Source organism: Toxorhynchites rutilus, chromosome 3 (genome assembly GCF_029784135.1).
Source record: "Toxorhynchites rutilus septentrionalis strain SRP chromosome 3, ASM2978413v1, whole genome shotgun sequence".
Lineage (NCBI taxonomy): Eukaryota > Metazoa > Arthropoda > Insecta > Diptera > Culicidae > Toxorhynchites > Toxorhynchites rutilus.
In genome coordinates, this window is record NC_073746.1 from 229,971,593 (window position 1) to 229,996,784 (window position 25,192).

Here is a 25,192-nt window from a genome sequence, read left to right on the forward strand (position 1 = left end):
TAATTAAGGAGAGAATGAAACTAGAAACACAGAACAAACATAAAACATTATTTTAAAATAACAGTAATAGAAATATAATGATGCTACTTCCATGATTGTCTTCCTGGTGATATTCACACTATAGTTTAACTCTTCACAGCATTCACATTCTTCAGAACACGAAAAAGTAAAGGGTGTTTCACATCAAACCGCATCACGAAAATTTTAGACAGTAAAATAAAAACTATTAAACAACTTTTGGCATTTTCTTTTTATTTATACTTCGAGCCCAAGCCTGTATGCTCGCACCTTCCTCTTTACCCCGTCCATAAGGTTCTGTACAACATCAGGTTGTAGTTTTTTTTGAACAGAAATCCATCTTCTCTTGAAGTCCGCCTCCGATTTGACCACTTTTGGGTTCTTCCGGAGGGCCTGCTTCATAATCGTCCAATATTTCTCTATTGGGCGAAGTTCCGGAGTTGTCACATCGGGAGCATCTTACCGATTCTCGAAATGAGTGCACAGGATTAATTCACGACGCCCTTTTTTGTTCGACGACATTTTTCCAAATTTACGAAAAATTGACAGTGAAGCATGGCCAACGTGATCTATACACTCTTATCTGATTATAAGCGAAAGCTGAAGATATAATTCCTAAAAATAAAATTTCTACAGCGTCCCCTCCGTGATGCAACTTGATGTGACACACCCTTTACGATAGCTTTACTTCACGCTTTCATACACCCGTAGCCAACCAATCTCATGTTTCGCGCAAAAAAACAATACACTGAATAAACAAAGCAACCCTAACTTATCCTATATCGGCAAACCTATTCTGTGCGGGGGATAGAGACCGCACAAAAAATAAATCGTACAAAACTTCACCTGTAGCTTTAAGAAATCGAGTTCGGTACCCTATTTGAAAGAACTTTTTTTGTGCGGCAGATAAAAAAAAGTTTCCAAAAAAAAAACCAAACCGTTCGACCTCCTTTTGAAATGCATAGAAAACACATAAAAAAAATAAATGGACGACAACTTCGCCAAACATACTTCTTTTCATACACCGCACAAAAGAAAAATCGCACGAAAAACAGGCGAACCAGCCTAATAAAAAAACGCACAAAAAAGACGGGTGGGTAATGTCGGGGACATAACCGGAGTGACGTAGGACTATACAAAAGGGACAGCTTTTGTTAAATATATATTTTAAATATATTGTTTTATTTTCTACTCCTACGTGAATACCTACCTATCTACCTTAAAAATGGATTAGTTTACTGTTTACTCTTCATGAATATGTTGATGTTTCTGAAAAGAACCTTTGGTGTTGTGTTTTTGTTATCACTCGATATTCCCATCTTGTTCGGTTAAACCTTCCTGTTTAGCTATTGTGTTTGCCACTCGCCACAGCTTTCACAGTTGGAAAATTTCTTCCCATACAGCTTGTGACATATTTTACAGTAAATTACATTCAATGGCACGTCGCATTACCACCACTCAGTATCGGATTGGAGGTAATTTTAACCTGTAATTGAACATTTGCGATGACAGTGGTACAGTGTCGACCTTCAATGTGGGGTCATAATTTGGACCCCGAACTCTATGTTTACAAAAATGTCCAACTAAATATGTCGCATTACTGGTCCGTCCAATTAGCTAAATGTCGAGATAAGTGTAAATTACTGTACTTTCAATCTAGAAGCAATTTAAGAATTGGTGAAAATCAATAAGCTCAGAACAACTGCCAAATTCACATACTCATCATATCCTGGTAAACAAATTATAAAAAAATCAATTTGTGTTTTATTATTATTTTGGATATTGTTTTAGAAAGCATTGAACTGTATTTCCTAAACTCTTTTTTGGAAGGTTTAATGGCCCTGAAAAGCGCCTTGTTTTATGGAATGGTTCCAATTTAGAAAACTTAGTACTCGTGGTTTTGAAAAAAACCATTTCGAACGCCCTCGATGCCGCCTTGTTCTAGATTTGCCACCAAAGCAGTGTGTATAAAGGACAAACTTTTTTTTTCTGCTACCTGATGCCGTTTTGCGATTGCGTTTGCCACTCGCCACTCGCTGCAACTGCCTGTTGTCTTGATGTCCACAGAACCGAATGTGTTCTGTTCCGAATGCGGGTTTTCTTATCGTCGCGAGCAGCTTTACCAGCTAACTCGATCACTTCGGCGGCCGAAACTATATAACGCCGGCTAGGTGGACTGGTGCACTGGTACTAACGCGCTCGGCCTAGCTACCCTTGCGGGGAACTCCAGTTCAACACGGTTCGAGCGGGATTTTGCCTTTCCCTTCACTTTTCCTCCTTTACCATGTCCAGACATGGCTGCTTGGGTTGGTTTGTTGATGTGTTGTGATGCGAACCGATGTGGTGTACGGTTTGAATGAGAATGATCGTTACGGCAGCGGAGCGGGGATTTTTAAGCTGACTGGCAGGCTCGAGAATTACGCATGTGTGAGACTGCGACCAATGTTTCGTTCATTGTTTTCTTTTTCCTTTCCAATCGTGCTTTATTCTATTTCGCTGCTGCTCTGGTTGCCCGTTTTTGTCGGTATGATTTGAGGAGCACAAAATGGACCAATCAAAAATGGGCACATAGTGCATTTTGACAATGCTTGATATTTCACAATAATTCAATTATTTATCTCAAGAAAAATGAAATGTTATTCGTTATGATAGATGCGTAGATATATTTCCTATCAATTGATGCAAAAACCTTTGCGATCTATTGAGAAATGCTCGAGTTATAAGCGTTCCAAATCTTGCATTTTTTCCTACTTGTTCAGTGCCTAGATTTCCATTTCACCCCCTATATCTTCCGGTTAGACGTAGTCCTACGTCAAAAGATTTGCCTGTATATCGAACACACGCAAACAATAACAAAATCAAACGTCACAAAGCAGTCAAGTGACAGACGCAAGCATGGAAACTCCCAAACAATTCGTACTGAATTTGATTTTACAAAAAAAACCATACATTATTTCGATAAATAATTTTTTTGCAAAACACATACAGTAGAACCCCGAATAGCCGTGGAATAGCCTGCAAGGGCACCGCGAACAACGAAAATCGCGGATAACGCAATAATGGAATGCAAATGAGGTGCAATCACAAAAAAAGATATCTAAGCATGAAAACCGTGCTTCATCAATACAGAAATCACCAATAATCCATCTATGAGGTCGCATACATATGAGGTATCATACAATGGTCATACAATGTGAAAGTCATGACCAAATGAGCATACCACTCACTGAAAAATTCCAGGAAAGTCCACGGATCTTTCATGGAACTCGCTTTTGCAAACAATCCGCTCGCGGACAATCGGGGTTCTATTGTACTCATTAACTGAATGGCTGAATAGAATTGAGAATTAAAGACTAAATTCATGTAAATGATTCACTTTTTCAAAAATAATAATACAGGGAAACTTCGATATAACGTACCCTCGTTATAACGTACCCTCGATATAACGTCACTCGATATAACGTACATTTTAGCTCGATATAACGTACACATTTCCAAAGTGTAAAGGAAAATTTTTTTCAATATTTTTTTCTGATAGAACAATGAATTATCTTTATTGTGATGCTAAAACAAGTTTTGTACCTTCAATCAATTCCGAAATACAGCTGGTTTTGTGATTCCGGATTCTAAATGAATCAAGCTTTAATCATCAGCACGAAGGGAAACATCATGAGAAAGGCTGGCTTCGTCTTCTGATTGAAGTTATTTATTAACTTTACTAAAACAGCAACACAATAATGTAATATAGACTACGTTTGTGAGTACTTTATTATGCTTCGATATAACGTACAATTCGATACAACGTACAATTTTGAAAGTGAAATGTACGTTATATCGAAGTTTACCTGTATAGGAGAACTTAGCTTAGATTGTTGGCATCTCATAATGTTTGTCATTCCACCAAGCTACATGTGATATTTTCACAGCGGTACGCACTCAAACTCATACCACTCGTTGATTGACGTCCATATTCCCGTTATTGTTGCAATAGCGGTAGAAACGAGAGACGTTATTCTCACCAAATAACACTCTATCTCTATCACGCTTTTGGTTATGTTTACCAAAGCTGCAGACAAATTTACTTCCACTGCCACAAGCACTGTGCCTATCCGCTCTTTCAATTAACAAGAAAGCGCAACGAGTGTATCACACTCGAGGAAGAGGAGTTCTAGAACTCACACGGGAGGCTAAACGAGCTGCAAACTAACACACGCTCATATCACACTTCGGAATGAGACACAGCTCGATTTCGTATATCGTACACACTCGATGAAACTCGTACCGACATGATAGCGATGGGTTAACGCGAGCATATGCAAACCGCACTCACACACGTAAAAACAAAATGAATTTGTCCCACGAGTAATTTCACTTTTGCAACCTTTTTTCCCAAGGTTTTTCCAGGAAGTTAAATTTGATTCCACTGAGTTTATTTTATCGACACAGACAACACTTATTTTCTCGGGATTTATATATTTTCCAAACAGAAAAATAAACACTTGCGTTAAACTATTGAGCTCAAACTATCTAGGAAAGTACCAAGTGTGAGCATGGAGCGACGAAAATAACGTCCACACTGAATGCCTGCTCGATCAAGACTCTTAGGGTGCTCATACACTGTTTGACCGAAGCCAAATATTTGACTCTTTTTGACAGATAAAATTTGGTCAACGTGTACTGATCAAATATATTCTACACAAAACACGACAAGCAAATATTCAATTATTGGATGCCTAAAATATTTTTTCAGTCTGTTCTTCGAACCTGTCGGTACATGGTTAGGTTACCTTGGATATTTCAGTTGATTTTTTTCCATGTTCGGTGTTTGATATTGTTTACTATTGTTTAAAATTGAAGAGTGGCAAACAAAATAGTGTTTGTACGAATATCAAATCAAACTTTATCTGTCAAAAAATATCAAATATTTGACCTCCGGGCAAACAGTGTACGGCCACCTTTATAAATCTGCGTATTCCATGATGTTGAAAAATTCAATTTGGCCGCCGCTGAAAAATGGCTGAATAGCTTGACTTGAAGAACATAAAACATAATAAATAACACAAAATTCAAAAAGGTCGCCGCTACTCAATAGTCGACTATGTATTTTTGCAATCCCCTCAATATCGGTATCAAATGAAATGATTTGACTAATAGAATACAATACATCATGGAAATATTCCGAAGAAAGTTTGGTAAGAAATAAACGTTAAACATTATCCACAGTTAGTTGTTCCATCATATACCCCACGATTTTATCTTAGTCTCATCATTGCCCTAGATAAATAAAGGAGCGGATGTGATAACTACTAACTGCTACTTGAATAATTATTTTCTAGCTTTTAGTATATTAAACCGTCTAACTTAAAAAGTTTTTTTACTTATGTTATTTCTAGTTTTTAGTAAAGTTTAGTTTCTAGTTTTTTAGTAAATTATTTGTATCATTAGTATGCTTCTCTACAATTACAATAAAACCATTAAAGGTTTTTTTTTTAATTTTTATTTCTTACCTAACTTTCTTCGGAATATTTTGATGATGTACTATATTCTATTAGTCAAATCATTTCATTTGATACCAATATTGAGGGGATTGCAAAGAAATATATAGTCGACCATTTTGTGGCGGCGTCTTATTCAAATTTACGTTGTTCATAATGTAGTGTATTCTTCAAGTCAAGCCATTCAGCCATTTTTTAGCGGCGGCCAAATTGAATTTTTCAAGATCATGGAATACGCAGTTTCATAATGGCAGTAGATTTAAAGGTATGTTCCTAATTTCAGATCAATCAGTGACCAGGAACGGGGTCAAATTTCAATTAATGTGGGACAACCCTACAAACATTCAAACATACATACAAACAGGTCAAGCTGAATCAGACCATTAAAAAGTAATTGTTTATTTGGGAACTGCGGTCATCATGGATTTGGATTTTTCATGATCTACTGTGTTCTACCAGTCGAGTACTTTCATTTGATTGATGGGGTTTTGAAAAAAATATGGTTTGCATTTCGGATTTGCATTTTTCATAAATAACTGTGTTCTACTAGTCAATCCCTTTCATTTGATATCCATATTGATGGGGTTCTGAGAAAATATGTAATCCGCCATTTTGTAGTGGCCGCCATCTTGGATTTGCATTTTTCTTAAATAACTGTGTTCTACTAGTCAAGCCCTTTCATTTGATTTGATAGGGTTGTAAAAAAAAAAGTTTGGCGCCATCTTGTACTCATATTGGCTATTCAATATGGAATTACAGGTCGGACTCGATTATATACAGACTCGATTATATGTGATCCGATCAGATTCAATTTTGGACTAGATTATATACAGTTTGGATTTTTTTTTTTATATTTCGCATATGACTTATTTCAAGAAGAAATTTAACCTTTCAACGTTCTTATTCTTGAATGGCGTTAACGTTCCCTGTGGAACTTTTGCCGTCTCAACGTATGCATTAACTAGCGTCATTTTATTAATACTTAGTTAAGATTTCTTAAGCCAAATAACACGCCTTGAATGTATTCCGAGGGGCAAGCTCTTGAATACGCGTGACCACAGTGCAAGTCGAAGGAAATTTCTTTGACGAAAAATCCCCCGGCCAGAACGGGAATCGAACCCAAACACCCGGCATGATAATGTGAGACGCTAACCACTCGACCACGGGTGCACGATCCTTTCAACGTTAGGGGCAATTTAAGTGCTTATTACATGTACAATGGGCTAAAAATCGTGATTTTTGAAGATTTTGCTTGAATTTTTACCAATAATTGTTTATATCGATATTGCGGCCAAATTAAGAAAGATAGAAGTTGGGTGTCAAAGAACAAATTGTAGGGCGATTAGAGAGCTTCTAATGAATAGAAACAATCTAGTTTAATACACATTTTTAGGATGAATTTAATAATAACACGTTAAAAATCTTTTTTTTTCATGTGAGAAAGGTGTTTTCTGACTTTAGGGGGATGAATCAAAATCGAATTCCTCTTTTATATTCAAAAAAAAAAAACATGCAAAAAAACGAATGAAAAAAAAATTGTTTTTGACTCGATTATGTACAGGATTTGATTATATACAATGAAAAGAAATCAGAAACTGTATATAATCGAGTCCGCGCTGTCTACAAATTATTCAAAATTTCCGAAAATCGAAAATAAAATTCTCCAGATAATCGAGTCTAAAATTCCGAATAATCGAGTCTCCGGATAATCGAGTCCGACCTGTACTTGCTTGAAGAGCAGTGAGTAGATTTACGTTTCATTTTGTGATTTATGGGAAACAAGAATTTGAGAGACAGGTGTTTTGACGCGTTGTCACGCCACAAACAAAGTGCTTTTTTTTAGTTTATCTGATGGATAGATATGATGAGATAAGATATACATTTCTAAACTTGGGTTTCACTTAACAAACAATGAGGATCAACAACTTGAGGAGTTTGAACTATCTCAAGAAATTGTTGTCACGTAACGAAAAGTATATACTTAATTCTAGCGTGACATGACAACATTTTGATTAACTACAAACTATTAACTTTTTCGCAAATCATCGCAAAAATTAAACCTTTATATAGTAAAATCGAGAAGAATTCCTATAACAATCATCAGTTGGAGTATATTTTATAGTTCGATTAGCTTGTTGTCAATCAAATACTTTTGTGACTTGACAACACCTGACTTTTTGCTGTTTCGCAATGAAAACGCAAAATAGCGCTGAAACGCTAGAATAAAGAGAGCAAATAAAAAGTCGCCATATTATAAATTTGCAAGCGTTGTGAAACCTTTCGTTTGACACTACTAAAAAATTCGGTAGAAAGCACCAATCTCGAGATATAATGCGGGGTAGGTTCAGGAGCACCGGTCGGATTAGGGTCATCTTCCCCTCCATGAAACACAAATTTCTACATTCCTCGAGAATTAATCAAGAAAACGCAACCAAATTAGGCATCTGGAAATTTTAGGGTGCAATAAATGTTTCTATGGTGGTTAGACATTCCACCCCTCCCTCTCTAAGGGGGGGGGGGGGCTGCCATACAGATGAAACACAAATTTCTGCATTACTCGAGAAATCATCAAGTAAATGAAACCAAATTAGGCATACGGAGGTTTTAGGGTGCAATAAATGTTTCTATTGTGGTTTGACACTCCACCCCCTCTCTAAGGGGCGGCTATCATACAAATGAAACACAAATTTCTGCATTTGGGATTTTTTTACTCAAGTGTAACTTTTGAAAAGGGCGTATCGATTTTAGTAAGAGAATACATTGATAATTTATATCTCAGCAACTATAGGTGGCCGTACACTGTTTGCCCGGAGGTCAAATATTTGTTATTTTTTGACAGATAAGGTTTGATTTGATATTTGTACAAACACTATTTTGTTTGCCACTCTTCAATTTTCAACAGTAGTAAAAAATATCAAACACCGAACATGGAAAAAATCAACTGAAATATTCAAGATAACCTAACCATGTACCGACAGGTTCGAAGAACAGACTGAAAAAATATTTTAGGCATCCAATAATTGAATATTTGCTTGTCGTGTTTTGTGTAGAATATATTTGATCAGTACACGTTGATCAAATTTTATCTGTCAAAAAGAGTCAAATATTTGGCTTCGGTCAAACAGTGTATGAGCACCCTATGAGTCGTACCGAAATAGTGTCTTTGAAAGAGTTATAGAGTAAAATATACGCTGAGAAAGAAATAAGTACTCTTTTTTTTATTTACAAAAAAAACTTTACTTTGCAATATCTAAAATACATATTTAAAAATCCAAAAAAATCCATATAAAATAGAAGCCATGTAGAAAATTCAAAAATTGAGTCCAAGATAGTGAAACTATTTTTGACTAACTTTGTGGAACATCGATTTTTTATGAATTTTTGTATGTTAACAATCATTTTTAGCCACAAATTATGAATTCTGATGCGATTTTAAACAAAAAAGCTCTTTTTTTTATTTTATTCAGTTTTATAATTTTTTTTATTTTTTTTTTTAATTTCATAAAAATAGAAGTCGTGTAGAAAATTTAAATAAAGAGCCCAAGATGGTATAACTATTTTTGACAAACTTTGTGGAACATCGATTTTTTTAAATTTTCGCAAGTTCGAATTTTTGTATGTTAACAATCATTTTTAGCCTCAAATTATGAATCCTGATGTCATTTCAAACAAAAAAGCTCTTTATATATCCTTCTAAATGCAGCCATTCTCGAGATATTTAAAAAATACTTCTAATTTATTATCTTTCTTATAGTAAATAGGCTCTTTCAATATGTTTGTCGTGTTATACCGTCATGTTCATGCAATTTTATGAAATTTGTTTATAATTTTCAACTACTTTTCCAAATACATCATTATGGTAGAACTATATGGAATCGCTACGTTTTGTATTAACCGTTTGAGTGCGGAGCAAATTTTGTTAGCATATGCCAAAAATGCGGATGAGTTTGGGTATATTTAAAAAATACTAAAGAGCATAGATAACTGATTAGGTCCCAAAAGCTGTATTAATAGGAAAAAAACACATAAAAAGTTAGGTTTATAAAATACATAAAATACAAATAAAATACATATATACATAAATAATTTTTTTAAAATGATGAAAAATAATATTTAAACAATTTTATTCAAAATTATTGTTTGCTGCATAAAGCGCGTGAAGTCCTCTTTAAAAAATGTCCCCGAAAGACGAAATCCTACGTTAAGGGGTGCTAAGTCAAAAATAATAACATAGAACAAGAAGAGCGCTATCGCGCTCCCCGCACTTTTCGCATACAACAAGAGGAGCGCTATCCTTATTTTAGTTAAACAATTTATCAAAAAAAAAATTTTTGATTTTGAGAACTTTTTCACGAGTCCGCCATTTGGTTTTAATTTTTTTTGTATTATGTATATTATAAGTTAGTTCATTAAAATCAAGTCTGCAGAATGACAATCTTTTTTAATTTTTTTTATTTCAGATGACTTCGGAAGGCTGTGTGCTTCTCCGAACCAGCTCATCTTCTTTCCAAGGGTTCCACTCTGACGCCAAATATTAAAAACAAATTCATGTAAAATAATTTTTTTTTCTATATAACACTAATAAAAACATGTAAAAATTTTAAAACGATCGCATTTTATTTTCTTGTTAAAAAAAATTATGAAAAACGTCGAAATTTCGGCCGTCACTCCGGGTTACTACCTTAAGAATAGAGTGTAACCATCAACATTGTTACAATCCTCATACACCATCCTTTTCTTGAAAAAAATATGTCACCCTTCTAATTTCGAATCGACTGTGATTAATTGGTTTTCTACTTTACTAACCATAGAATTCAATAATTAAATAAAAATATAGTTAAGAATTTGGCTCCTTAAAACTTATGTAACTGAGCCTGTGAAAATAAACGAACTATATAAAAAACATTAAAAAACACGTCACGTCACAAAAGTATTAGACTGGAAACAACCGAATTCAACTATGATATATTCTCCAACTGATGATTCTTGTAGGAAATATTTCCATTTTTACTTTGACTTATTTACATTTTGGAAATCGTGTGATTTAAACATGAAAACGAGAAAAAAAATTGTTTAGTGAATCAAAACGTTGTCACGTCACGTTAGAATGGGTCAATACACTTCAAAATAATGCTACCTAAGTGTGTTTTGGTTACCCATTTTGAACAGGACAGTTTTAAAAATCGGTGACAGTTACTCTGAATCACCCTGTTCATAAATCAGTAATCTATCGATAGATGGCTTCAGTGGTACAATCTGTATAAAGTGATTCTGATTTTAGTGGACAGAAATGGGATTATCACGGCTAAGGCAACCAAACACATTAAATGACAGACAGATTAGACTCAGCAATAAAGCAATAAATTTAACTAGAAGGCTCTAACATTAAAATACGAGTCAATCCATTTACCGTGTGAAACATTTACACTCCATGCCGTTTGACATTTGAAGGAAAAACTTTTTTTGCGAAGAAAATAGTCCATTTAGAGTTTCCATCTACTCGTCATGTATCCGTGTGAATAGTGCTAACTTATATCTTGGCGCTGACCTAGATTTCAGCATTGAATGGCACCCCCTCGACAGGCCGTATCTACACCTTGTCTGTTTAGGGCCCACCACGGATCAGAGCGTGGAGTTTCGGGCTGTATTTTGTGTTTGTGCACGGCACGGAACGACGAAAGTGATGATGGTGATGATGACGATAATTTAGTTTGGTCATTACACAATATTGCCTGTCGGCGGCAGTGGGATGACCGGTGCTGTTGATCATTTCGATGTCAACTGCAGACAGTTCGGTGCATACATACGCCACTCAGTGGGACTGACAGGTTTCAACAGATATCCTCATGGGTGGTTCATTATGGAGAGGGAGAAACTCTGTGGTCGTTGTACTGGCCACAGTGCGAATTAGAAAATAAATTCATTCGTATTAGATTAATTGACGTTGACCATCTACGTTGCAATGTTCCGGATTCGAGCAGTATCTTGAAGGCTTTTGCAATGCAAACTAGGGCGAACGAGGAAAATCAAGGGAATAGTGAATCAAATCATGGAATATGAATCCCCCAGTGACTACTAGCAATGTTGCTGTTATGCAAGCAAATTGAATGATATTCAAAACTCAATGTGTCGCATCTCCCTCGAAATCGGATAGACGGTACGAGGTAATGATTGGCATGCCTTATGCTTGTTAAGAACTGGTAACAATCGGTCAACTGAACAGGCAAGATAACAATGTGCTAATCTGACATGGTTTGGTTTGTATATCCAATCCCATCATTAAAATAAACCTTTAATTTGTGATTTTAATGATTAAATTCTCTGGGAATTTGAAACCTAGTCACTGTCTAAGAATGATGATTTTATATCCCTATACTATACAATTAGATCACAATCAAGGATAGAAAAAACTTGCTGTTTGAATCCACGAAGCAAAAATAAAACTACAACCATGAAACACCGGAAACTTTTAAAACTGCGGTGTCGGTGTTCGGTCTCTCGCATGCCTTTCGGCGAAGTTTTTTTTATGGAAAGCGTATAAATGACCTTTTCCTTTGTATACTCGGCAACACAGCTACTGCCTTTGTTTCTGGACGCTTTTCTCACCGCTTTTGTTATTTTCTTTGCCTCCCACCCCTAGGCTGCCACCAAGGAGGGCTATCTGATGAAGCAGACATGGTCGTTCCAGAGATGGCGTAGACGCTATTTTCGACTGAAAGGCCACAAGCTTTACTATGCCAAGGACAGCAAGGTAAGTTCGCAGTAAGGTCACATACTATATGGGGGGTAAATTGAACAGCATTTAAACTGGAAGATGGCTAATTTCTTCCTTCCGAATGGTACGGGGGAATTTAAGGGGTTGTAGCTCGGAAGATGGAGAACCTACAAATGTGGAGAACCTCGTTTGGCGGGTTTATGTGTTTCGGTTTATAGGTTCACAGTGGTATTAGAAATATATATGTACCGGACGCAATTAGGCATTTTTCGATGTGGTTATCACAGTTTTCGCTAGTAAGATCTAGTGAAATGTGTTGTACTCATAACAGAAACTGCAATTCGTCCAGCTGGATTCCACGTCAAGTCTACTTCGACCCCATTCAAAATAATTGAAGTTGGAGATCATTATCAGTGAATTATTACTATCCATAAAACCAATTCCCTTAAACCTGCCACAATCGCTAAAACTTAAGAAAATCATCTAGCAAACATGAGATGAGAATAATGGAGTTTGACACATTACTCATTTACATATTAGTTAGTTGTCTTGTTAAGTGGTATTAGTAGATTAAATGTCAATTATGTATATCTAATCCCGGTGACGTTAGTGAGTAAAACGAAAATATGAAAATGAAAATATGGATATGAAATCATTACCTATTTTTTGACAAAAGACTACGTTTTATATTAAGGGGGTACTACACTATGGAAACTTGAAAAAAAAATTAAAAAAAAAATTTTGGATTAAATAAAATAAATTAAAAAAATATTCTCTGGGATGTCTACTTTACTGTAGTTTTCGTCCCAGGTTTGCCCGATGCTCGGTTCCGAAGTTACAAGCCAATGAGTGAACCTAAGTCTTTGATTAAGCAGCGCGAGAAGAATGCGCGAGTTAGCAACGATCCCGATCACCTACATTCTTACACCAGCGGCATGACGTACCACATGTTGAAAACATCAACAACCCGGACCACCAACATGCACCGAGTCACCAACCACCACCGAGCTAGCGACGCGACGCACCACATGCTGATGTTAGCATTACTGATTTTTGGGCAGCATGTGTTTACAAACATGTGTTGTTTTTCATTCTCAGACCGATCCAGGACAATAGGCCACTTTGTTTAGCATAAATAATCTGTACCTTTTTAAACTCAGACAAGAAATAAAGAATCAGAGTTATTTTGTGACCCGAACTGTATAGATGTTTAACTCGCGCAATGCATAAATCAGTTGCTTACAGGAATGGATATCCTCCTAACTACCAACCCTATCAAACAATATAATGGATGGATATATCTAGATTGATTTTTGAATCTGTTTTATGTGCATTTGTCGATCAAAGTTTGCATGCAACCAAAAGTTAAAAGTTTTGGAAATTGCAGCAGATATAGCAACCTGTAATTTCAATGATGGTCTACAAGGTGTTTTGGAGATAATGAATGAACCTAAGCTTGAAATTGGACCGGAGTGCAACAATTTTTGTGGAAAATCGGATAAGAAACGAATCAAATGAGCAGAAATGCGGATGTCAGAAGCAGCTAGAGAAGCCCGCAAGTCTAATTTGGTAACAAAAAAGTGACAGGAAGATCACCTTTTAAGCGTTGAAGGACAGTTTTATGGTTCAGGGATTGCAGATTGAAGATACGATGTAAAATAAAAGAAATAAATGTATCTAAAATTTAAAATGCGTTTCTCTTGGAACCATGTTTTGCAAACTGGTGTGAGTTCTACTTCCGGAATGGTTCATCCGATTTTGATGCAATAGTTTTTCCCAGATTCTCCATTTCTATTTTTCTATTTTTTGTTTTGTCTCGATTTTTTAGACAAAAACGTATTTTTTACGTACGTATCGCCATTTCGTTGATTTTGAAAAAATCCTACGTACGATTACAGGAAGTATATCTAAGATCACGTAAAAAAAACAATTGGTTGAAATCGGTCCACTAGAAAAACTTGCAGAACTCCCACCAGTTCACAAGGTTTTGGCTGCAAGGGTTCATCAAACCGGTTGTCATATCAGATTATTCATAGCAATTGATTTTCTCGTGGAAAAAACGCGAAAATTTCATATTTTTTTATGGTGTTCATTGTGTACTACCTCCTTAAGGGTGTCAAATCAGAAATCAGTATTTTTATGAAATGTTTTTAACGTTAATAATTATTTTTGTTCTGAACGTATTTTGACGGCCTGAATAAAATTGGAAGACATTTTCCTGCCGTGTTTCCGTGGCCGAATATGTATCAGCGAGGTACAATGTTTAAATATCACTGCTAATCAGATGAGTGTAATTCGGTAGCTCGAAATGCAAATGCAGCACTCGTTCTACGGACAATGTGGATAGAGAAAATCTAAGCAATCTAAGCTCCACCGTATTCTATTCATTGAGTATAAACAAGCCATTCGCAATTGCTAATTACAGTATTCAAAATTCTAGCTCACCTAGCTACCGATCAGACGCCAGCGAGGCTTCCGAAAAGGCACTTCTCAAGGCCGAGTGTTTAGTTTAGTTTTTCAAATTGTTTTTTTTCAATGCTAGAGGCGAATGAACTCATGAATTTCAAAGCCTCTATAACTCAAAACATCAACGTCATCATCATTCAAGTCGTCTTGCTTTCAATATCAGGTGGCAGTCTTCCTTAATGCTGAGGTCACATTGAGCTGTTTTTACTCGATTCTAGGGAAAATGAAAGATAGATTTCGCACAGTATGTTGCAGTTTAAGTGGGGGCACCGCGTTGATTTTCATGTTCTTTCACTACTTCGAAAGTAAACTATTGAAATCACAAACATCTATAAATATTAGATACTCATATTTGTAGGAAACAAAGTATAGAAAGAAAGTCCATCTTAGTCAAGATTTGTCGATGTATGTCGTTGGTTACCAGTGAAAGTTCTTTAAATATTGTGCTCGCCCTGGCCAATCTCAGTTCCTATTTTGCTACTGTGAACATTTTTTCGCCACAGTCATTTTTAGTAGTTGTACCTATTTGAGATTTCTAAGCCGGATTACACGCCTTGAATATATTCTGGAGTGGCTAGCTTTAGAATACACCAGATCACAATGCATGTCGGGAGAAATTTCTTTGACGAAAAATCTCCCGGCCAGAACAGGAATCGAAACCCAAACATCCGGTATGATAATGTGGGACGCTAACCTCGGCCACGGAAGTACTCATTGAACCGGCTATATATTCTATTATTGATCGCGCTCGCTTTTCATTCAACTAGAATCATGGAGACGAAAAATTATCATCGGGAAACCTGAGAAGGGGACCGAGAGAACCCCTCTAAAAACATTCGGACCGACGATGTATTTCGTTATTCATCGCGTGTATGCTTTATCGAATTCCAATCGCAATGGCAGATAGTTAACTTCGAGAACCTCATAAGGTAACCGATATAACTCTTATAAAATTAGTCGGACGGTCGATATATTCCGTTGTTCATGAATTCTCTGCAGTCCAGAAATTAGTTTTCCATTTCTGAAGATATCCGCAACTGGTAAGGATCATTTATTCCACCTTTTGAGATATAATAAATTATAATTCCTGTGATCTATTTGAACAGGATTTTTTTTTACTAATGCTACTTTAAATCTGAATGGAATTTAATCCTTTAACCTACAACGACGAAGCACATTCGTGGTGATAGGACTGTGCCAAAACCTACAACATCGAACCTGACGCTTGCTCAATATAGTAGAAGGGCTTGACGTGGTCGTGTTTGGTTCGTGCTGTTGGAAATTTAATCGTAGGGCAAGTGGTTAATATAAAATTGTTATATTTCTCTAAGAATACTATTCCATTTTTCAATGTACTCCAGCACAATATCGAATAAATTTTCTGTAGTTTTAATAAATTTTGCATCCTGTATTTCGCTTGAATCAACTAGTTTTGACGTAGGCCTACTTCTTTCAGTTAGGGTAGCGAAATCGTTCCCACACTGAATCAGTCTCAGATGCGCAAATGTACTATACACTGGGTTCCCTTGGATTGGCAACCTCCCAATATAGAAAGTTCTGCTTGTTTAAAACCCCTCAGGTGGAAGAAATCCTCAAATTAATTTATAAAAACGCGTGTAAAGGGATTGTCTGAAGTATTTCTTCACAAAGAGTTTTGCAATTGATGTGATCATGATTCATTAAATTCTTATGTTTTTGAAGAGATGGAACTCGAAGCGTAGCAACAACATATTTGCGCACAAACCATCTCAATGACTGCTCAATTGAAACTCTTACTAGTTTCGCATTTCCAGGTGTTCTTCATCTCCTCTGTCTTTAAATTGTTCAGTCAGAATTGTGCATCCTGTAGCAATCACACAGTTTAAACCAGTTTGAATTGCTTTGAGAATCGTGGACCGGTTCTGAGCGGGGTGTATCACAATTTCGACTGAAGCCATTTTGTTTCGCAATCACTGATTGTTTTCATACATGGCGAAACCATGATGTTCATCCGACCAATCTGTCATAGCGAATAAGAAACGAATCTCTCTACCCCCATCCAGCAAGCGAATTGAATCAAATAATTTCGTAGTCCTGCATCAACAACGCGGCCTTTTCTTGGATACAACCCTTTATATTTTTTAAGAATACTTTACACCACACTAGTCAAAAATATTTATTACCTTTTATGTTGAGGAATTCTAAAAAAGTCATTGAAGTTAACAGATACTTTAATAACAGATACATTACCTCTTTCAACAAGGCGGATTAATGTTCGAAAGACCACTAACTAATCTATGATGAGAGGCAATTAAAGGCATGGGTTTCCAAATAAATCGTAGTACAACAGGGCATTATTACGAACTTTTTTTTTTCTTTACACTCAAAAATCGGCACAAATTGATAAAGAGACGGGACAATCCAAATGGTCGAAAAAACGGTACTGTCCCGTTCAAAACAATCTTTTTGGTCAGCCTACGGATAAATACATAAATATACTACAGACATACATTATCTACAATAACAGATTACTCCAATCTATTTCGAATCCAATCAGTGTGACAATTGAATCTGGAAAGTATGTTTTATTATTATTCTTCAAACATAACTGCACAAGTTATTACCTCATATACTACAGATAAATACAGACAAACACAGAACATTGTCAGAACACACGGTGTATTATCACTCCTCCATATTATTAACTATAATTAAACAATCTAATGAAACTCCATTGTTATGAGAGAATCGCTGTTCCAAGGAAAAACATTTTTTCTAATAAATAAATCAATTAATTATTAAACTAAAAAGGATAAAGGTTAAGATGAAAATGCAAGTCAGACGACTGGAAATGTGAATTTGGTTCTTATGCTGTCCTGATACTGTAACAGTGATTTTAATGCGCAGTACCTCCAAAAAGGCAACGTGTCTTCGAAAAAAAACGGTGCATATTTGATCGGATTCTTGTAACCGTGCTAAATAAAGTCTGAAAAATGCCGAGACCATAAAAATAATGAATGTTCATTTCTCCAACCATCCTGTCCCAAACGTATTTTTTCTTCGGAAATATTTTCTGCCGATGGGTATAAATGGCATGTGAACAATTCTATCATATTCAGGTTGCTATTTGGTTAATGGCGACATGTATTTAATTCAACCGGTTTTTTGCTCTTGAAGAAAGATGTGTTTTGTATTGCGGCCGTCTGATGAATAAAATTTCGAAAAAGCAGCATGGGAAACATATTTCAAATCATTCATACTCAATCGCGAAATTAAATACTCCCACAAATAACAATAACTGAGTACGAATGAATTTTAATAATAAATTTTAACGCTGAACACAGTACGAAAAAAATCGTTCATTATTTTTCAGAGTTATTTTTAACTGCATACTTCTCCTTGTATAGCGGAATTGTCGCTGATTCCACGATACACAAATCGAACGGCTTCAGCGAACCCATTCATTGGGAAGCAACCTCCTCCCTGTGCCTGCAATCCGTCGGAATGATGGCATATTTCTCGTTCACGGTCATTTACTGTCTCGTTCCGCTTTATTGCTTACGCCTTCCCCCCCACCCCTGCATCCACGTGTTCGACACCAATGTCGTGAACAGGGCCAGGTCCAATCAGTTCTCCACTTACGGCTGGGGCTCACCTTCCACAGCAATTAAAGCGGTACCCAACCCAGCGGAAACACACGCCAACCAGTGGTTGCCGTTAATGGCTACTTAATCCTGCTTATCGTGCCGTGAAAATTTCTTCCTCGGAACGTTTGTGCTGACTCGTAAAAGGGGTCGGAATAGCTCTGGCACTGTATATTGCCACTGATTTGAAGCTCTGTGTATATCATTCGTACGTAATTTTATTCGTTTTCGGTCCTGATAGGCAAATTATGTCAGTCGAAGAGATTCAATTTTTTCTCTCTCGACAAACTTTATTACCGTAGAACAGATTTACGTAGACCGTTAACGTGAGCTATCGTCACCGATAAGGTCAAGTTCAGGGCTGCGGAACGATCACTTTCGGTAGCATTTTTTTGAAGGGGTAGCAGTTCATTCTTAAGCTGAAATTAATATAATTAATCCCTTGCTCTTGGGCTCGGCTGATTTGAAAGTGTGTGTTGAACGGTTTACCAATCAAGTGTCTTCACGTGTCAGTCATGATTGACACATTTTTTGTTATCAAGACACTGAATTCTATTGTTATCGCATGCGTGCAAAGTTCAACACCGATCACTAAGCAAGTTATCACATTCGTGTTAGGAACTATGATTATTTGATTAGGGTTTCATGACACTTGGAAAAGTATGTTAATGTATATATATAACAAAATATCTTCGCAATATTGAATGTTTTTACAGCAAATGAAATGATTGCAATATGAAGACATATCTTCACATACGGCTTTTCTGATGTGTTACAACAATCAATAGTAGATGATGAAACAGAAACATGAGAACAAAGTACGAAGGAGGCATCCTGAAAGTCGACAAAACGTGCATGAAGGTACAGGGTGGGCCATTGAAAGTGGAAGCATCTGGCAACCCCATAACTTTTGACAGAGATGTCAGATTAACAAATGTCATACCGCGTTGGAAGCGTCATTTCAGTACAATTTTAACCATGAAACAATACATACCTAAACAACGCGCTGAAATTGTTCAGCTGTACATTCAAAATAACTTCTCAATTGTGTTAACTAAACGTGCGTGGAAAAATAAAAATAAAGTTAAAACATCGCCTGGAGACAACACTATACGTCGATTATATGCCAAATTTATATCGTCTGGTAGAGTTGGTAATGCCAGTCATCTGTCCAGACAACGACCAAGACGTTTCGACGAGAATATTGATGCCGTTCGAGCCAGTGTTGCAGAGACTCCATCGACATCAGGTCGCCATCGTTCGCAAGAGTTAGGCATCGCTCGAACCACTCTCCGACGCATAATTCATGTTGATTTGAAAATGTTTCCGTATAAAATTCAAATGGCTCAACAACTTAACCCATCTGACTTACCACGTCGACTTGATTTTGCGAAATGTTCCCCGGAAGATTAATATCGAAAAACGGCGATTATGACTGGCCACCGAGATCACCTGATTTGACGCCTCCTGACTTTTTTTATGGGGATATTTAAAATCCAAGGTATACACTGGTAAACCAAGGACCCTGGCTGCGCTGAAAGACAATATCCGACAAGAAATTGCTGCCATATCGGCCGAAACATTGGGCAAAGTGATGGAAAATGCCGAAAAAAGGGCACATTTTGCGGTCACGGCCAGAGGCGGTCATTTACGAGATATCATAATCAAAAAGTAGTTAGAACAAATCTCCTTGGACCAAAATAAATGAATTTAAAAAAAAAAAATTAAAATTCCACTTCTTTACTTTGCTATTGCAAAAACAAATCCTTCCACTTTAAATGGCCCACCCTGTAGATTATGGCAGCTTCCCAAATAAAAGTGCTATGAAGCCACTGATCGAGGTGATGTCCCTATCAAGTTCAAATTCGTTTTTGCAAATCAATTTGAAAGAAAGCTTATGACCTGGTAAATTATTTTCCACTGCGTACAAAAACCCAGGTTTTCGTGACGAACAAAACTATGAACTCACGAATGAACCAGCTGGAGTGCCTAAATGTAATGTTTTGGCGTGATTTGGCAATCTGCCACTACGGCGGAGAAGTACTACAGTTTTCCTTCGATTCCGCCTAATAGAGATATATTGAGCGATTGTCAAACAAAAAAACTTCTCTATGTTTTCTTTGAAAAAATTACAGCTAATCATAATTTTGTTTAAAGTCAAGATAGCGATATAGCGTATTCGACAATGTCTTATATATCGTTAAAATATGAACTTTTGTCGAAGACATTAACTTTCTATATTTAATAGTTTCTATTATACATAGTATTTTTGTATGGAGACTCCTGAAAGATAATATTTTACTCATAACATTTTTGTGTGTAAATTCTCGCCTTTGACATGCTCTCGAAATGTTTCTAAATAGAAAAAAGTTCGTAGCGATGATTTATACATTAAAATGTTACGAGTTTAACATTAATAGTAATTTTTCAAAGAAAATAAGAAAAAGTGGTTGTTGGGAAAATTCATTCCCTGTAAAAGTGCCCATCTTCCAATGTATCGGTGAATTGGTGGAAATTGTTAGACATATTCATATCTATTTTTTTAGAATTAAAAAAACATTATTTGAGAAAAATTAATTTCAATTTTCAAAATATATCGTTTTCAAAAATATGTTTGAAATTTTTTAATGAAAACATAAATGATTTCTTACTTTTCATTCTCTAACCAACATTTTGTAGGTCTTATAGTTTTTGAGTTAAAATTTTTCGGACAAAAGTTGAAAAAAAACTCAAAATTTTGAAAAAAGATCACTTAAAACTATAAACAAAACCTACAACATTTTCGTTAGAGAATGAAATGTAGAAAATCATTTCTTACTCAACAATAACGTATTATTCAGAGACTTGGTCTACTATAGATGAACTATAATATGATAAAATCATATAATTTATTCAGTAGAATTCTCCCCGCTAAATATATGAATTAAAACAAACTGGTTTTAGGGCTTCAAACAGTATTTTACTTACCAAAAGTAATCGATTAGTATGTATTTTCAAGTACAATTATTGATTTTCTGAAAAAAATATTTTTCAACGACAAACGGGTCCGTTATTGTCATAAATTCTGATAAAATATCTGCTGGAGAGCACGTGTCTAGATTCAGTGCACAAGCGTTACTGAAATCATAGAAGGTGTCTGCACAATGACGCGAGAAATTGTGATTCGAAGAGAAAACAATAGTCTGGAATTCATCGTTAACGCACATCGTTCATACGACTCTCTCCATGTTCTTCTTCGATAGCACTAACGTTCTCAATGTTCGCCTTCTCATCGTAGTATTAATTGCATCATTTTTAGTAGAAGTTAGTTGAGATTTTGTTACATGATTAAGTCACATTGGCTGTAGATTCATTTCAATGCTTGCTGGTAACACATAGCGCACGCAACACAGTAACGCTATCTCATACAACATTATTTCCCGCTCACGGGAGATACTTGCTAATGGAAGTGACACAACCGAACGTTGGTGATCACCAATACATATGCCAACGAAAGCAAAGCCATGGATCGCCATACGAAGACGGCGCCAGTGGTTGTATGGTTAGCGTAACAGCCTCACAATCCGATCGGCCTGGGTTCAATCCCAGCTGGCGTCGTTGGGATTTTCTGAGGCGAAAAATCTCTGGTTACGTCTTCCTTCGGAGCGGAAGTAAAAGAAGTTGGCCCGGCTCATGAGTTGTTGAGTCTGATAGGTAGGAACAGGTGGAGTCGCCTCCCTGATGTCGGTGATTGGCACTAAAGTGGCGGAAATAGGCCGACGAAAAATAAGCGAAGATAAAAAAAAAATCGCCATACGAAGCAACGGGAGAAGCTATGCGATCGTCAACCAGAACGGTTAAGTTTACCGTCTCGCTCGAGACGAAGGAATTTTGGTACCGCGTGGTGAAGTCGTTGTACCGCGAATTAGCACGGTCGAGCGCACCGCCTCGCTCGATATGGGAAGAGTTTAGTGTGCGCCGGTAAAAGTGACAATTTCGCGAATAGACACGGCCAAGCGCCACGTGTCACTCGAATCGGGATAAGTGATGTGTCCGATGGGAGAAGAAATTGTGGGGCGTGTAAGCACGGTTAAGTGCACCGTCTCGTTGGAGAAGAAAAGGGTCTGGTGCCCGCGTGGTCTAGTGCGCCGTCCCGCTGGGACACGAGTTCTAGTTTTGTATGACAGCATGGTGATGCGGTTGCTCGCAGAAGAAGAAAAGTGTATTCTGGAATACATCTACGGACGCGGCTGAGTTTGTTTCCCCCACGGCTATTGAGTGTTCGTTTTCGGAGGCGTTGGTTTGGTGTGGTGTGGTGGCGTGAAGATCCACCGGAGGCGTTGACAGCCATCAGGCAAGGAAAACTGGTTTCCCGTCATTTTTTGTGTTGAGGTTGTGCGGGCGGTTAGCTCCGACATAAAAAGCGGCGCGAAGTGTTAATCCGTAACGGTAATATCACGCGGTGTAAGCTGGCTGTGTCTCAACTAACCCGCAAGGCGCGGTTGCGGTACATGTGGCGGAGGATTGATTGCTGTATAAAGGAAGAAAAAAAACTCTCGTTTTACAGGAGGAAGACAAAGGCAGCCAATCAGGGAGCGTCACGCTTCAAAAGGTGAGTGAGGCATGTGCTAAGTGTGTGTGCGTGTGACATTTTGACTATTGTGTGCATGCGGCAGTTACAGATACAGCATTAGATGTGTGACAATGTTACGGGCATGATGGCGGCGTTGAGATCCGCTTTTCGATGCATGTCTTGAAGTAGAGCGACAAAGCGATGACGCAGCAATGATTACGATAAGCGAAAATCGCAACAATTTCTATACCAAATAACACGCCTTGAATGTATTCTGAGTGGCAAGCTCTAGAATGTGTGTGTGACCACAATGTAAGTCAAAAGAAATATCTTCGACGTAAAATGCCCTACCGTTCGGAAAGAACAAGATGAATATTGCATAAACATTAGACAACGTGATCCTGCCACACGAAGTCCATTCATAATGAACATCATTACTTATTTTGAAATAATATCTATGGATAGAAATATCAGACGAATAAAATGAAGGAGTACGCTCGATGGATTTTATGTGTATGATGTCATTAGAGAATGTCGTAAGCTTCATGGTCGACATGTACGCGAAGGTAGAGAGCGAACGACTGCGATTTCTGCGACCTAATCAACATGAGTGGCTTGAAGAAGAATACATTCACTTGGGAAACGCTATCATGAGCAACGCCGTAACAGTGTCAGAGTCAAAATTATCCGATCGGATTGCAATTTTGCATTCTGAAATCCGTTCGATTCAATTCCAATCGAGTTGTGCAAATGTGTCAACCTTGCAACGCAATTTGACATTGAGTTCCTTGTTCCATTTTTGTGAAGCGAAAATGCAAAATGGATATTCGGGAGGACGCTTTTAAACCATTTTTTTCAATGAAAATTAATTCTACATATCAAAAATGTGTTCGATGTTAACAGGCAAAACAATCTCTGCAATTGGGGGAAAATCTTGAACGAAAATTGTGTCTGACGATGATTTTATGTTATGTAGAAAGTTTTGGTGGAAATTCAAGGAAATTTATAGACAAAAAAAGTTAAGTTAGGGTTAGGACTATGTCTTCTATGTATACTAGGGTGCCAATGAAAATGGTCATCTTGAATTTCAAAAAGTTACCTTATAAAAAATGTTCACCACCTCGAAAAAACACCCTATGCAAAATATCAGCTCAACCGGACTTATGGGAGAGTAGCGCAAAGCGGTCAAAGTTTGATTTTTTTGAAAATCGAAAAATCACCCAAGGGGGGAGTAAAGGAAATCGGGGTTTTCGAAGAAAAAAGTTTGATGCCAAATGTCTTAAAATTGCATTAAACGTGTCATCTCGAAATTTTTTTCTTGTCAAAAATCAGCATTCTGGGATTTTTTGGAGTACGAAACGAAAAGTATGGTTTTGGGTGCCAATGAAAATAGTTATCTCGATTTTTCATACGGAACTTCCTACGAAATGTTGATTTGCACGAACATATACCCTATGCAAAATATTAGCTCATTCGAACTTCATTTACTGGTGTCACAAACGTTACAATTAGAGCTTTTTTGAAAAACGAAAAATCATCGAAAATAGAGGTTTTCAAAAAAAAAATTATGCCAAATGTTTCATGCAATTTTAAGACATCAAAAACGTTTTTTTTTCGAAAACCCCGATTTCATTTACTTCCCCCTTGGGTGATTTTTCGTCTTTCAAAAAACTCAAACTTTGACCGCTTTGCGCCACTCTCCCTTAAGTCCGATTAAGCTGAAATTTGGCATAGGGTGTTTTTTCGAGGTGGTGAACATTTTGAATAGGGTAACTTTTTGAAATTTTAGGATCGATTTTTTCCCATACATTATTTGGCACCCTAATGTATACATGGTATTTTAAACGACATCGAGTGATCGTGAAATTCGATCGAGTTTCAAACCAATCGAATTCCGGAATATGAATAGCTGGTCGATACTATTACCACATCAATGGTGTATGGTCCATGCGATGATTCGAAGCCTTTATCGCCTTGCATGGTAGACGGAATATGTACAACGCGTTTTCCTAGAGATTTCACCAACGACATGATCGTAAGCGTAGGCGAATATCTAATATTTCAACGAATAAATACTAATAATGTCATTCACAAATATCAACAACGCGACATTGAAATTGAAAATCGTTTAGTTGTGATTTTCGTTTAGTTGAGCAAAGAGCAATTAATACATTTGCAAGTCCGTGGATAAAGGAAGTGACAATATGGCAGTGATTCTAAATTGGAATACCGCTGTGAATACTCCTCGATTGAATGTCAATAACGAAGTAATGCGGTTCCAAATAAGAACGATACATCAGCTCCATTGTTATCTGGCGTTGGT

The 25,192-nt window shown here is 36.8% G+C and overlaps 1 protein-coding gene across 1 annotated transcript in view; it reads left to right on the plus strand.

The window, feature by feature from the left end:
- LOC129774039 (diacylglycerol kinase eta) overlaps positions 1-25,192 on the plus strand; it is a 265,856-nt gene that overhangs the window by 36,423 nt on the left and 204,241 nt on the right. The window contains exon 2 of the mRNA XM_055777737.1: positions 12,154-12,264. Coding sequence (XP_055633712.1) covers positions 12,154-12,264 — 111 coding nt within the window. The remainder of the gene's footprint in view (positions 1-12,153; positions 12,265-25,192) is intronic.